The 13,848-nt window shown below is 52.6% G+C and overlaps 1 protein-coding gene across 1 annotated transcript in view; it reads right to left on the bottom strand.

The window, feature by feature from the left end:
- The window catches only part of Padi2 (peptidyl arginine deiminase 2), a 40,830-nt gene extending 28,257 nt beyond the window's left edge, over positions 1 to 12,573 (bottom strand). The window contains exons 1-3 of the mRNA XM_036177599.1: positions 12,380 to 12,573; positions 1,711 to 1,894; positions 251 to 323 (exon numbers count right to left, since the gene is read on the bottom strand). Of these exons, the coding sequence (XP_036033492.1) occupies positions 251 to 323; positions 1,711 to 1,894; positions 12,380 to 12,471 (349 nt within the window). The 5' untranslated portion in view covers positions 12,472 to 12,573. The remainder of the gene's footprint in view (positions 1 to 250; positions 324 to 1,710; positions 1,895 to 12,379) is intronic.
- Between the last annotated feature and the right edge of the window lie 1,275 nt (positions 12,574 to 13,848).

Below are 13,848 nucleotides of genomic sequence, written 5' to 3'. Positions count from 1 at the left end.
TGCATGCCTGCTTGCCTTTCTCTTTCTCTCTCTTTGGTTTTTTTAAGACAGGGTTTCTCTGTGTAACAGCCCTGTCTGTCTGTCCTAGATCTCACTCTGTAGACCAGGCTGGCCTCAAACTCACAGAGATCCACCTGCTTCTGCCTCCCTAGTGATGGCCCCAGGAGCAGGCCTCCCACACTGAAACCTACCCAGCAAATTTCCCCAGGCCCCCTCAAGATGAAGGCACCAGATCCCAGCACCAACTCACCGATAGCTGTGAGGAAGAGCCCAGCCTGGTCAATGGGGGCACTGCCCTCCTCATCATAGTAGTTGACGGTGACCTTGGTGGGGAAGCACACACGGGAACAAGAGAAAAGGGCAGAGGGCCACAGGTTATAGTGGGAAACAAAACAAACAAACAAACAAACAAACAAGCAAGCAAAAAACAGAAATAACCCTCTACCTCCCAACTGTCTCTAAATACAGGGCCCCCTCCTCCAGGAAGCACCCCTGGGCTGCTGAGATGCTTCTCACAGATAATCTAACAGAACAAAGGGTTACTCTCCCTATCTGACCTGTGCCCTGGCACATCACCCCGCTCCCTGGGCCGACTATGCTGTGTATCCAGCTCCAGCTAAGCCCTAGGGGCTCCACTGTTCCTTCGGAAGGTGCCTGGTGCCAACATGGCAACAGGTCTAGAGCAGTGTTCCTGAGATAGCCCAGAGTGGGGACCATCTGGCTTTGGCTACCTCACCTGGGCAAATGACTTTGTCTCTAATTGCTCAGCACTCCACTTTACAGACAGGTCTGGGTTGCTATGGACATAGTCTCCAATCATTCTACAAGTCTGAGAAGGTATTTTGTTGTTGTTAAAAAAAAGAAAAAACAACCCCAAACAAAACAAAAAACAGGACTTGCTGCTATATGCTCCCGGCTAACTTCAATACTGTGATGCTCCTGCCTCTTAGGTGCTGAGATTACAAGTGTGCACCCCAAGTCCTGGCTTCTCTTTGCACATGTGCATTTTGAAACACTCTCACCTTGTAGCTCAGGCTAGCCTGGTACCAAGTAGCTGAGGCTGGCCTCAAGTTCACAGCAATCCCTCTGCCTCAGTTTATGCTTCCTTCAGCTCTCTGGGTTTTTCTTTCTTTCTTCCTGCACTAGGAATTGAACTCAGGGCTTCACACATGCTAGACACACAACTACTTACTGAGCATTAGATTCATTAGAGGGATTATTTTATGTGTATGGAGTTTTGCCTGCCTGTATTTCTGTGTGTACCACATGCAGGCCTGGTGCCTTTGGAGGCCAGAAGAGGGTGTCAGATCCCCTGGAACTGGAGTTACAGAGGGTTGTGAGCCACCATGTGGGTGCTGGGAATTGAAACAGGGTCCTCTGGAAGAGCAGACAGTGCTCTAACCGCTGAGGTTAACCTCTCTGGCCTCTAGCTTTCACTTTCTGTGGCAGGGTCTCATATGCTCCATGCTGGCCAAAGCAGGCCTTGAACTCTTGATCCTCCTGCCTCCACTTCTTAAGTGCTGGGGTTACAGCTGTGCAGTGCTACACCTGGCCATTTCCTTCCCTTCCTTCACTCTGATGAAACTGTTAGGGACTGAAAAGGACTCTATGGCCCGCACTGTTTTTTTGGCTCAGGCTAATGTGTTCCCCCTCCACAAGCCTCCAGCGCGACCCTGGGCTTTCTGGATATTGACTCTCTGGCCACAGTACCTTGTCGCTGCTGGCCTCTGTGCTGGCCTGGGCCATGCTGAGCCGCAATGTGGTGCTGGGCGAGAGGGCCCAGCGCTGCTTGCCATTGCTGACCACCTCCTCGGCCTCCCCGTCACGGACCACCTCCACCTTCACACCCTCCGAGTGCTTCAGGCTGAAGGTTTTGGCCCCAGCAGGGGCTGCACTGTAGCGAGAAAGGACAGAAGGTGAGAGGGAGCCTGGGCTAGGTGGGACAGGGGCCTCGGCAAGAGAGTCCCAGTGGGTAGGGCTCCCAGGCTGTGTGGTCTGGGGACCCAGGCAGACCTGGCTTTGATGCCATGACCTGCTGGTGGCGGGAGACTGTGAGGAGCACAGAGTCCTGGGTTAGTCTTGCACCTGCCGAGTGGGAGTCCAGGAACCTCAAATCTCTCTGTCTCTTCTGTCTCTGCTATGCTAGGCAAGTTCTCTGCCACACAATCATGCCTTCAGTCTGAGGACCGGAAATTGTTCTCTTGTTAGATAGGGTATTTTCATACCACTCAGCCCGGCCCCAAAGTTGTCATCCTACTTCAGTCTCTCCAGTGCTGAGATTTTTAGGCTTGACTCGGGCTCTGATTCATTCATTCATTCATTCATTCATTCATTTGTTCATTCACTTATCTATATCTATTTACTTATTGAGAGAGGGTGTCTTGTAGTTCAGGCTGGCCTCAAGTTTGCTAAGTGGGTGAGGATAACCTTAACCTTTGATTCTCCCACATCCACCTCCATAGGCAGAATCATGAACCTGTGTCGTTGTGACTGGTTTATTCCACGCTGGGACTGAACGCAGAGCCTTGGTCATGCTGGGCAAGCACTTTACCAACTGGGAGTCACACCCTATTTTAGGCCTTGGATTCTTCCTGGGTTCCAGATGTCTCTGCAGATGGGTGACCAGCTTTGGGAGCACAGGGCTCTATAAGGTGGAGGACAAGGCTATACCAAAGGATGGTTTTGCTCCAAAGGCAGAGCTGGGGCTGGAACCCCACCTCCTGCCTGCTGTCACTGGGGACTTAACAGGATGGAACCGACCCTGTCGTGGAGAGGACTCTGTCCCAAAGATTCCCAGGCCTGGAATTCCTCACCACTGAAGGTCATGTCTTGGGACTCACACTCGGCTTATTGATGAGAAGGAAATGGTTTGAGAATTGTGAGACCTCACCAAGACTTAGGGCAGGGAGGCTTGCACTGGCTGCTAGGTACAGAAATTTATGTTGCCCCAGATTCATACGCTGACATTCTAACTCCAGCAGGGGGACATCTGGAGTCCTTCAGGAAATGGCAAAGGTTACATGGGGGCAGCGAGTGACAGGGAGTGGGGCGGGGGTGCCAGGGCTGGGAGTTTGGGTACACCCGGGTTTGAAGGTTCCTAAGGACTACAGTGGGTCAAGGGGCTCTGGAAGGATTCCTGTGGGATTTGAGATGATGACAGTTCTGGCCTGAGTGTGTCTCAGGGGCACAGCTGCTGCTCTGGGGACCAGCGCTCCAAGATCGAATCTCAGAAACACTGGGGTACTGTTTACATTTCCAGGGCATTTTCCTTTGTCTAGTTTTTTTGCTTTGGGACCCAGGGTCTCCATGTGTAGCTTTGCCTGGAATTCATTATGTAGACCAGGCTGGCCTTGAACCTGAAACAGCCTTCTTGAGCATTCTTTTTCTTTGTTTCCTTGCCTTCCTTTTTCTTTCCTTTCCTTCCTTCCTTCCTTCCTTCCTTCCTTCCTTCCTTCCTTCCTTCCTTCCTCCCTCCCTCCCTCCCTTCCTTTCTTTCTTTCTTTTCCCTACGCCTACAGACTTAGGGGTTCCATCCCCTAAGAGGCTGTCTGTCTGGCCCAGGTGAGACGGGGTAGCCGGCAACGAAGCAGGGGCCCAGCTGAACAAGAGGCTTCAGCTTGTGACTCTCAGATTCAGCAGCAGCGATGTTGGCTAGGGGCTTTGTCCAAACAGAGACTGCTGGGTCCTAAGAATATACATCCTAGAAACTACCGAGGCCACAGTTTGAGAACCACTGATGTAACTAACCTTCAGCCGCGTGGTCTGGTTGTTCTAGCCCAGGAGTGAGCTATCGTGAGCCTGTAGAGTTTGCCAAGCAATCCATTTTTGGTCTTTTGGCTAAAACAAAGTGTAGGGTACTAGAGCCCTGCCCTCCTTGACCACTTCATCTGGCTTTATATATCAAGCTTCCGCATGCAGTTCTGAGATAAGGATGCTTTACAAACCACACTGAAAGCACCATCTCCCAGGACCTGCTTAGTCCCCATGCAGGCACCTGCCTCCATCCCTCTGAGCCAGCAAGAAACCAAAGAAAGGAGCATCTAGTGGGTTAACACTGGGCCACATCAGAGCTCCCTGGCCCCAGGCTTCCCACAGCCCCACACCAGCTCTGCTTGAGGCTGAGCAAACAGCTATTCTTGGAGCGGCCCTGGCAGAGGCAACAAAGATGCCATTGTCCCATGTGGGTCCTGTTGGCTGCCTCCTCCCCAGGAAGATCCTGCTAGAATCCCCTGCAGAAACCCAAGAGCCTGGGGCTACAGATGGCTTAGGGTCCCTAGAGGCTGTGGGACAGTATCGAGGGAAGGAAAGGAATGGAGTGGGGTGGCTATGACCTCCTGGCTTACTGGAAAGAGTCTAAAGAGAGCATGCATGGAGCCCTAAGGACATGTCCGCACTGTGTCCCAGCATCCAGAACATGACAGTAAATGAATGAATGATTGCTTCCTGATTGGCTTTTCAAGCTGGTATCAGAGCATTATTTTTACATTTATCAATTTTGTATGTGTAAGTATGTGTGTGTGTGTGTGTGTGTGTGTGTGTGTGTGTGTGTACAAGTGAAGACTAAAGGTTGATGCTGGATGTCTTCCTGTACTGACTTCTACCTTAGCTTTTGAGGCAGGGTCTCTCACTGAACCCAGATCTAATCATTTTGGCTAGACTAAGTCCCTGAGGTCTGCTTGTCTCCATCCCTCAGTACTAGGGTTACAGACTCAAGCTGCTGCACCTGGCTTTATGTTGGAGCTGGGGATCTGAACCCATGTCCTCAGGCTTGCACACCAGCACTCTACCCTCTGAGCTATCTCCCAGCCCCTTACTGTGCACCACTTTCCCTAATACCCATAATGCTGTTCCCTGATTCACTGCCTGCCAAAGGCCCACCTCTGGATGAATGGATTTGTGCCTGTGATTATTTTTCCACAGCGGGCTGCATCTTATTCCTCATTTTGTTTCAGCCCTGGTCTAGTTCAGGCACAAGGTAAGTAGGAAGATTTGCTGGAGACGGGGCTGGAGGAGGAGGGCTTGCTCATACAATCATTTATTCATTCAACACGTATCTCCTGAGCATTTACTACACACCAGGCAGAGTTCTGGGTGCTGGGGAAAGACTGGCTTTAAAAAAAAAGCGTGTATACACACACACACACACACACACACAAAAAAAAAAAAAAAAAAAAAAAAAAGGGTTGGGGACTCAGTGGTAGAGCGCTCGCCTAGCCAGCGCAAGGCCCTGGGTTCGATCCTCAACTCAAAAAAAAAAAAAAAACAACAAAAAAAACCACATCTTTTGACTCATGGAGCTTATATTCTAGTGAAAGAGAAAGGTGTTTTATAGATTATGCAAGTAACTGTGTTGACTGCAACAGAGACACAGGCTGCCAGGCTGGGGGGTGTAGCTCGGCAGTGGAGTGCTTGCCTAACATCTGCAAAGTCTTGGGTTCTGAAAATATGGGGTGCATGATACCTGTGGTTCTCAGATGACTCTCCGAGGAAGCAACATTTGAGCTAAGAGTCTAAACTTTATTTTCAGAAGAATCAGTTAAGCCCGTGGGTCTGGAATTCTAGCATCAGCTATAGGGTGGCACACTTGTGTCTCAAGAGGATTTCTCTCAAGCTCTAAGCTGCCCTGATGCTGTGGGACCAGGGAGGCCTGAGCCGGAGAAATGGGAAGAAGGTGAGTGTGGCTGGATCTCTCTCTCTGTGTCTGAGGTGTTCATTGATTGGGGGAAAGCTCCCAGACATGGTGGGGCTGGCCTTTCTCCTGAGGGAGGGAAGTCACCAAGGGCCTGCCAGCAGGGAGGGATTTCAGAAGAAAAACAATGGAAGTGTAGGGGCAGTAAGTGAGGAGGGGATAGAGGTGATGGTAGCTGCCATGTGTGTGGTGATGGTGCTTGGGGCTGGATGGTGGCCATAGAAATGGAAAGATATGGTTAGGCAGACCGTGTCCAGCTCCTCAAACGCTGTGCGGCCTCTGGGGAGCCCCCCAACCTGTCTGATCTTCTCTCACACAATGGTTGGAGGTCTGAGGCATAGCCTGGCAAGGCCAGGGAGGCCCACACAGCCTCACACTTGAGGGTGTGATGTGTCTGGTCTTCACTGGCCCCTGGCTCTCAGCTTGTGCATCTGGCCCGGACCTCATTAACACCAGCCGGGGTTCATCCTTGGAATGAGCCCAGCTCTTGGCAGCTGGGGTGTGACTTCCTGCCCTCGGGTCTTTGGAGGGTTTGGAAGGGGGAGTTGTGGGTGCTACCCTGGTGAGCACTCTCTGAGACGGAGATAAGGGAGGGAGGAAGATCTCAGTCCAGGCCTCACACCCGATGCTCACTGTGGTGGTAGCCAGAGTCCTGATGGCTGGCACTGGCTTAGGCATAGCTGGTAAAGGCAAACCTTGGCCAGTAAAGGCAAACCTTGGCATGCGTACATACCTAGCCTTCTCTACCTGGCGGCCCCAGCGGCCTCCATCGCAGGGTGCTGGCCTCTGGCTCCTCTACAGGGAAGAAACAATTTAGTCTCTGACAACTCCTTTCCTCAGAAGCCTTTCAGGACTCCCTCCTCCCTCAGAATGATGTCCAGTCCCTGAGCAAAGCCTTCAAAGCCCCAGTTCTTGCTCTCTGGCCCACAGTCTTATAATCCAGGCCACTGAAATGACTCCCTTCTTGCCTCCATGGGCACCACTTTCTTACCAGGTGGGTTTGCTCCCATGGGAGTTATCCTCAGTTGCATGCTGAACCCTTGTCTGTTTTACAAGACCCACCTCACTCGCCACCTCCTCCAGGAAGTCTTCCCTGGTCCCATCAGCCAGATCACCTTTCTCCCTCCCTTAGCTGGGGATTCAAATACTAACTTGTACAATGTGTTTCTCCCATGAGTTTCATGAACACCTTGAGGGCAATCATGGTTCATTGTGATGGGTGATACAATAATAAACCCAATTCGATTCACAACAATTACTTTACAGTCATTTACTTTTACAAAGTGTTTACCAGCTGGCAGCCTGCAAATCACAGATTCTCAATCCACACTTTACACGACCTGATGAGGCCTGACCAACCCATCCCATTTCACAGATGAGCACACCAAGATCCATACAGAATGAGCCCTTGCTCTAAAGAAGTCTCAGGACCCTCATGGCAGGGTGTGAGTGAACTATGCTCAGTGAGTCTCAGGCCTGGGAGAGCCCACCAGTCCTCACCATGGTCCTCTAGGTAAGGACCCAGAGAAGAGGATCAAGTGAGAGTCTCTTAGGAACCTCAAGACTCATCCCACCCCCAGTTATTTGCAGATAGGGGTCAGAGGCCCAGAGAGGGGACAGCCAAGGGTAGCTTCCTGTTCTGGAGTCTTGGGTAAATGATTGAAACGAGCAGGCTTGGACCCTGGGCTGAGGGTCCAGCATGGTTATGGCTGGTCACAAGAGGGTCACTTCTAAACACTGGGGTTTGGAGGTGTGAGGCCCTGCAAATACATTATCACCCTAACTCAGGGACCTGTGGTCAGCAAGGAAGAGTCTCATGAACCCCCACTACAGGAAGGGGCTGTGGGCTTAGCACACTCAGTACCAGGTCCTTCCTCAGCCCTCCCATCCCTGGGCACCAGCTTGAAACCTGAGTCCTAAGCAGCTCCTGGCAGCGCCTCCTGTCCAGGGCCCAGAGCTCTGGGTGTTGTTCTGATTTATGGGGCCACGGGACTGGGCCTGATGTCCTCCTTCGTCACTCTCTCGGCAGCGAGTGTTGCTGCTCTGCCAAACTCTGCCACATACCCTTGACCTTCCATGGACCCATCCAACGGGGTCTGTCTACTGAGGTCGGAGGTGGGAAGTGCAGCCCCATGCTAGTCAGTCTGCAGCTATCCATGGCTGTGCTCACTCACCCACCCGCCCTCTCCATGGCCCAGAATGATTCTGTAAGAAAGTGAGCCAGGGAGGAGCCATGCCCCAAACACAGGAAGACAGGTTGAGAGAGCCCCTGGCAGCCTGGCCCTTGCTCCTCCAGCACTCCTCAGCTGGGCAGTCTGACTTTAGGCCCCCCAAGGGTGAAAGGGACTATAACAGCACATATCTTATGAAGTCAGTATGAGGGCTGAGTGTATGCAAATGTTACATGCATATGAAATGATATGTAAATGTCAGAGAGGCTGCTAGGTGTTCAATAAATGTTAGGGAGCAATATTAAGTAAATAATGGCCAATCTCTCTTTCTCGTGTGTGTGTGTGTGTGTGTGTGTGTGTGTGTGTGTGTGTGTGTGTGTGTGTTGTATATGCATACATGTATGCAGGAGTATGTGCTTATATGTGCGTACACACAGAGGCCAGAGGACAACACTGGGTGACCTGCTCTAGCTGCCTTAATTTCTCCCTCTCCCCCACTCTCTCTGAAACAGCATCACTATGCAGCCTGGCTGTGCTGGAACTCACAGAGATCCACCTGCCTCTGCCTTCCAAGTGCTGGGATTAAAGCCCCTCCCTTATTTCTTTGAGTCAGGGTCTCTCACTGACCTTGGAGCTAGGCTGCTAACCAGTGAGCCCCAGTGAGCCTCCTCTCTGTGCTGCCTAAACACTGGGGTTACAGTGATTTTTATGTGGGTGCTGACATGATAAAAAGATCTTTGAAAACAAAAACAAAATAAAAAATTGTCTGTTTCTACTGTGCCAACAGCTTCTAAGTTCCTCAAAGAAGCCTGCATCCAGAGACCACTCACCTCACGGGAAAGCATAGTGGGGCCTGGGATTGGACTGCCAGGGAAGTTCCTACCCGGGCCACATGGTCTGGAAGGAAGAGGTTCTTCTTCACCCTCCGCCCTTGGTGGGGTTGGGGCTTGTTCATTCCCCTTTGTGACTTGATGAAAGAATAATGGGCCCCCACTCTCCTTCCTACATAACTGGGCACATTACCTACAGGCCCTGCTGTGTGGAATCTACTTAGAGGTCGTGGGGGTCACAGCATCACTCAGGGTCCTGAGCCAGGACCTGGGTCTCAGTCAGGGAGGCTGGGTGGGGGTAATAATGTTTTAGGGGCAGAGGGCTCCCATCCAGAGTGGAGAGTGGCCAGGGGTCACATAGGGTGGAGTGGAGGAAGAAGCCCTGAGCTGTACAGACTTAACACCTGGGTCCTGGTTGTCACCAGACAAAAGGCTTCCTCTTTCTGAGCCTCATTTTCTTCATCAGGATGCACAAAGAGCATCTTCCAGGTCTCATACAGGATGAAGGGGACAGTGAATTGTTTCCTAGTGTCTAGTGGTCATTGACTTCTCCTGCTCCTGTCTGTCTGAGAGGAGCCTTGTCCCTGCAGATACTGGACATGTCCCGATGGAGGAGGCTCCTTTCTGCCTGACACATGATCTCAGCTGACAGTGACTTTGCTTCCCTGAGCACCACTGACATTGTCTGGAGGCATTTTTGGTTGTATATTGTGATGGGGTGTGGCGCGGGGAGACTGCTACTGATAATGGGTAAGCTGAGGCAGGAATACCACTCATCATGCTACACCATACAGAATAGTCCCCTCAATAAAGAATGGCCCAGAGAGGTTGTGAGTCTCTGTCCCAGATACATGCTGTTCAGGACGGTGACTGCCAGCATAGGTGATGGTGGGGCCTTTGCAGAGTGACCAGCCACCCCACTCCAGATAAACTGTGAGTTTAACAAAGTCTCACAGGGGAAAGAATGTCAGCTTTCTCATAAATCATCTTTACATTATCATATATTCCAATGATGGCATTTTGGATATGTTGAGCTTAACAAAATATAGCATGAGCATTAATTATATCTCTTCAACTATTGTGCGTGTGTTGTACATGCACATATGTGTGTGTGTGGGGGGGTGAGTGCCCATGAATGCCAGAGGAGGGTGTTGGTCGTCTTGCTTTGGTGTGCTCTGCCCGGGCCTCTCACTGAACCTAGGCTGGTAACCAGCAAGCCTGCAGTGACCCTCTTGTCCTGCCCTCCACAGAGCACAGGAGCACACAGCCACACCTAGTTTTTTTTTTAACGTGGGGCCTGAGGGTTCAAACTGAGGTCTTCACGCTTGTGAAGCAACACTTGGACTCTAACATTCACTTTTGCTGTTCTGAGGCAGGGTCTTGATATGCAGCACTGACCGGCCTGGGAGTGGCTATGGGACCAGGCTGGCCTCAGACGCACAGAGGCCCATACTTGCCTCTGCCTCCCCAGTGCTGGGATTAAAGAATTAAAGGCATGCACAACTACTCCCAGATTCCAGTCATAACTTTAAAAAAATTACTTTGTATTAGTTTTTTCTTTTTTGTTTTGTTTGTTTGTTTGTTTTGTTTTGGAGATAGGGTCTCTGTGTAGTCTTGGCTGCCCTGGAACGCGCTATGTAGATCAGGCTGGCCTTGAACACACATCGATCCCTCTGTCTCTGCCTCCCCAGTGCTAGATTAAAGGCTATTTTTTCATTTTTTTGAGGTGTGCATGCATGTGTTGGGGGGAGGTTGAGAAAGAGTCAAGCTGGTAGTCAAGCTGACCTGGAACTCACTATGTGGTCTAAATGAGCCCTGGACTCGTGGTTCTCTGGTATTGAGATTACAGTTGTGAACCACCAACCCCATGTCTGGTTAACTTATTTTTATTTATTTATTTATTTTTTTGTGGAGCTGAGGATCCAACCCAGGGCCTTGTGCTTGCTAGGCAAGCGCTCTACCATTGAGCTAAATCCCCAACCCCTTGGTTAACTTATTTTAAAGCGACGGCTGTGGCATGCTTCTGCCTCTTTTGGGCAGGAACTGGTTTAGGCTGTGCTGACCCTTGGTGTTGGGGAACTCTCGATACCGTGAACTGAGTCCTGGCTGAGGCTGGTGGAACTAACAAGAGCTGGCACCTGCCCTCTTGTTCCCATCAGGCTCGGCTTCTCTCTGCTAGAGTAGAGCACAGACAAGGACTTGGGTATGGGCCCCTTTTGCTCCCTAGCCCCCAGCAGAGGCAGTGTGCCAGCCTATCAGACATTACCCACAGTGACCCAGCAAGCAGACGGGCATGGTGACAGCTGTGGCTTAGGGACCTGAGCGCCCTGGATCCTGGCTTACCCCTTGGCAGTGCCCAATTCAGAGTTGGGAAGGGGGAGAGATGGGCATTCTCCCAGGCCACTGGCGCCTAGAGCATTCTCCACCCTGTGTTACAGATCTCAGGGCCCATCCAGTCCTCCTTTGGGGTCTATAGGAAGGACCGTCCCGAGGTCCAGGCCCAGGTGATGTGGAAGCTGGGGCAGAGGGCTAGGACTAAAGGAGAAGAGAGGGCCTGGTCACAGGTTTACTGGGATCAGCAGGGCCAGTGTCTCTTGTAGAAGTGGCTGGGCAGCTGGGAAGGAACTGGAGAGAGAGAGAGAGAGAGAGAGAGAGAGAGAGAGAGAGAGAGAGAGAGTGTGTGTGTGTGTGTGTGTGTGTGTGTAACTTAGCAGGAGACACACAGGTGGGCTTGGGAGGGCTGGGTGCTTTAGTGTCTGAATGATTTGGGAACAAGGCACACAGAGGAGGTACCCACCCAGGTCACCAGCACAGCTCACTCACAGTCCTGCATACCCCCTTTCTATCCCCTCACCCTAGCAATGGAGAACATTTAGAATGCTTGGAACAGAGAACTACATATCAGACCATCTCTCAGGCTGCTCACCCCACGCCTTCCCCCGAACACCTTTCCTAGGTCCCAAACCACACTCTACCCATTTCCTTGGGGCATAGGACAGTGTTAGCGCCATTCCTTCACTCTGTGTCTTGGGTACCCCAAACCCCATCAAGTGTGTGGACAGAGAAGATGGGAAGTGGGGGACGACAGATCCTGGCTCCCAGGGCATCAGTGGGTGGAAAGTGACCCCCTCTCTGATCTCAGGGTGAAGCCAGGAAAGGCATTTTGGCGACACAGCTCACAGCCAGTGCCTAGGGACAAGCAACCACCAGCAGCCCCCGGAGGGTGAAATCGGATAAGTCCCAGGCCAGTTTCCACCTGGGCAGCTCCCCTTGGAGCAAGCCAGTCCACCCCAGCACATCCAGGGAGTTGCTGCTTGCTGGGAGTAGGAAGCCCACTGGTGGAGGCTGAGGTGAAAGGTAAATCAGAAGAGGCTAGGGGAAGTGAAAGGGGCGTGTTATAGAGAGCCTGTGTGTGCTGAGGTCACCAGGGAGGGGGGATGAAGAGACCAGGCAAGGGAAGACTAGTGTAGATAAGGAGGGGGCTGCGCTGCATGTCTTGGAGGGCCTCAGGATTGCTGGAAGTGGGCACTGGCCTGGGCGATATCAGGTTTCTGAGAGTTCTCGGGATTTCTAAGGATCTCGAATTGAAGGGAATTGAAGGACAGCTTGGGTATGGAGTCCTGGTCCAGGGTCTCAGGGTTTGTGAAGGGTGGGTGAGTCGGAGCGGGAGACTCGCCCACTGGACTCACCTGTAGACATCGGTCCAGAGGTGCGTGCCCAGTACATACACTGCCTCCACACGGCTCCCGTACAGCAGCCGCACCGTCCGCTCCCGCAGCATCTTATCACCCCGCAGAGCCCGCTGTTTTTCCCCCCGCCGCTGCTCCCGGGACTGAGCACCTGCTACAGGTGAGCGCGCCGCTGCGCCTGCGCCTGCTGCTGCGCTGCGGGCGGCCTTAAACTGCAGCCGAGGGGCGGGGCTGGGCAGGGCTGTCCGCCGGACTCCTCTTGGAGTGGGCCTGCGGCCTGTCCATCAGGCCTGGCCCCGCCCCCTAGCGCCCCCAACCGCAAGCTGTCAATTCCTACTTGTCATGTTTGGCTTGCTCATTCTTTTATTCAATAATCCCCCCCCCCTTTCTGGACCTACAGCCCGGAGGGGCAGAAAATGCGAGCAGGGGCAACCGAAGGGACGGGGCAGCAGTGGGTGGGAGCACAGAGGGGGCGACCAGACCCAGTCTGGGGCCAGGGAAGGCTTCTCAGAGGAGACCTCTGAGGGTTCTTAAAGAAGATCTTGGCAACACAAGGGGAGGAGAGGCGCCTCCGGGACACCGTCGGGAAGCTGGGCACCCCCACATCAGATCTACACTGCTGTGGGGAGTAGGGGTGGGGGGAACTCTGCCCCTGGCAGGGACGAGTGCGGCTGCATGAGCCTGGAATGGCTCTTCCTCAGGGGTGATCTGGGAGTGTATTCTGGCTGCTCCAAACCACAGTGAGCAGGCTGAGCTGGGGCCAGCAGCGAAGACCCCGGCTGGAACGTGAGAGGGCTGGAGAGGAGAGGATTGGTCCCAGTAGTGTTTATGGATGGAGATTTGGGTGGCTCCCGGTGGCTGAGAGGGTGTGCCTGTTTGAAGGACAGGGACCGGGTAGAGGATTAGGGCCCCAGCCTGGGCCACCAAAAGGTGTGCCAAGGTAGGGGTCAGTGTGTGTCCTGGAAGGCCAGGGTGCATGTGATGTCTAGTGGGGGGTCTGAACCATCATGAACTCCATCCAGGCACTTTCTCTCCAAACCCAAGCCTGAGGCTATGCCGTAAACAGCAGCGTTTGAGGAAGTAGCTTCATGTCATGGGAATGGAAATTGAAGGGTGGGTGGAGGGGATGTATATTGGGGAGGGAGGTGGGCTGATGGGAGACCAGGGAGGGGGTGCACTGAATTAAACAGGGGCTGTTCATAGGTACCTAATGCCCAGGCATACCCAGCTAGTCCTTGACTCCAATCTTCTCCTCAGATGCCCAAATTAGGAGATGGTAAGGACCCCAGCTGTTCCTGGGTGTCAGGGATCTGGGAGGAATGTGGGTGGAGAAGGGAGAGGGCTAGAGTCTCTGGCAGAGGGATCACTGTCCCCCGCAAAGGCTTCCTGTTCAGATCCTGGGAGAAGCTGGTAACTTATGATTGGTCCCTGGCAGAGCTTTCTCCATCTCATGGCAGCATGTCGAGGGC

This window comes from Onychomys torridus, chromosome 2 (assembly GCF_903995425.1).
Source record: "Onychomys torridus chromosome 2, mOncTor1.1, whole genome shotgun sequence".
Classification (NCBI taxonomy): domain Eukaryota; kingdom Metazoa; phylum Chordata; class Mammalia; order Rodentia; family Cricetidae; genus Onychomys; species Onychomys torridus.
Note: the sequence above shows the minus strand (reverse complement) of the source record. Positions and strands in the feature narration are given on the sequence as shown.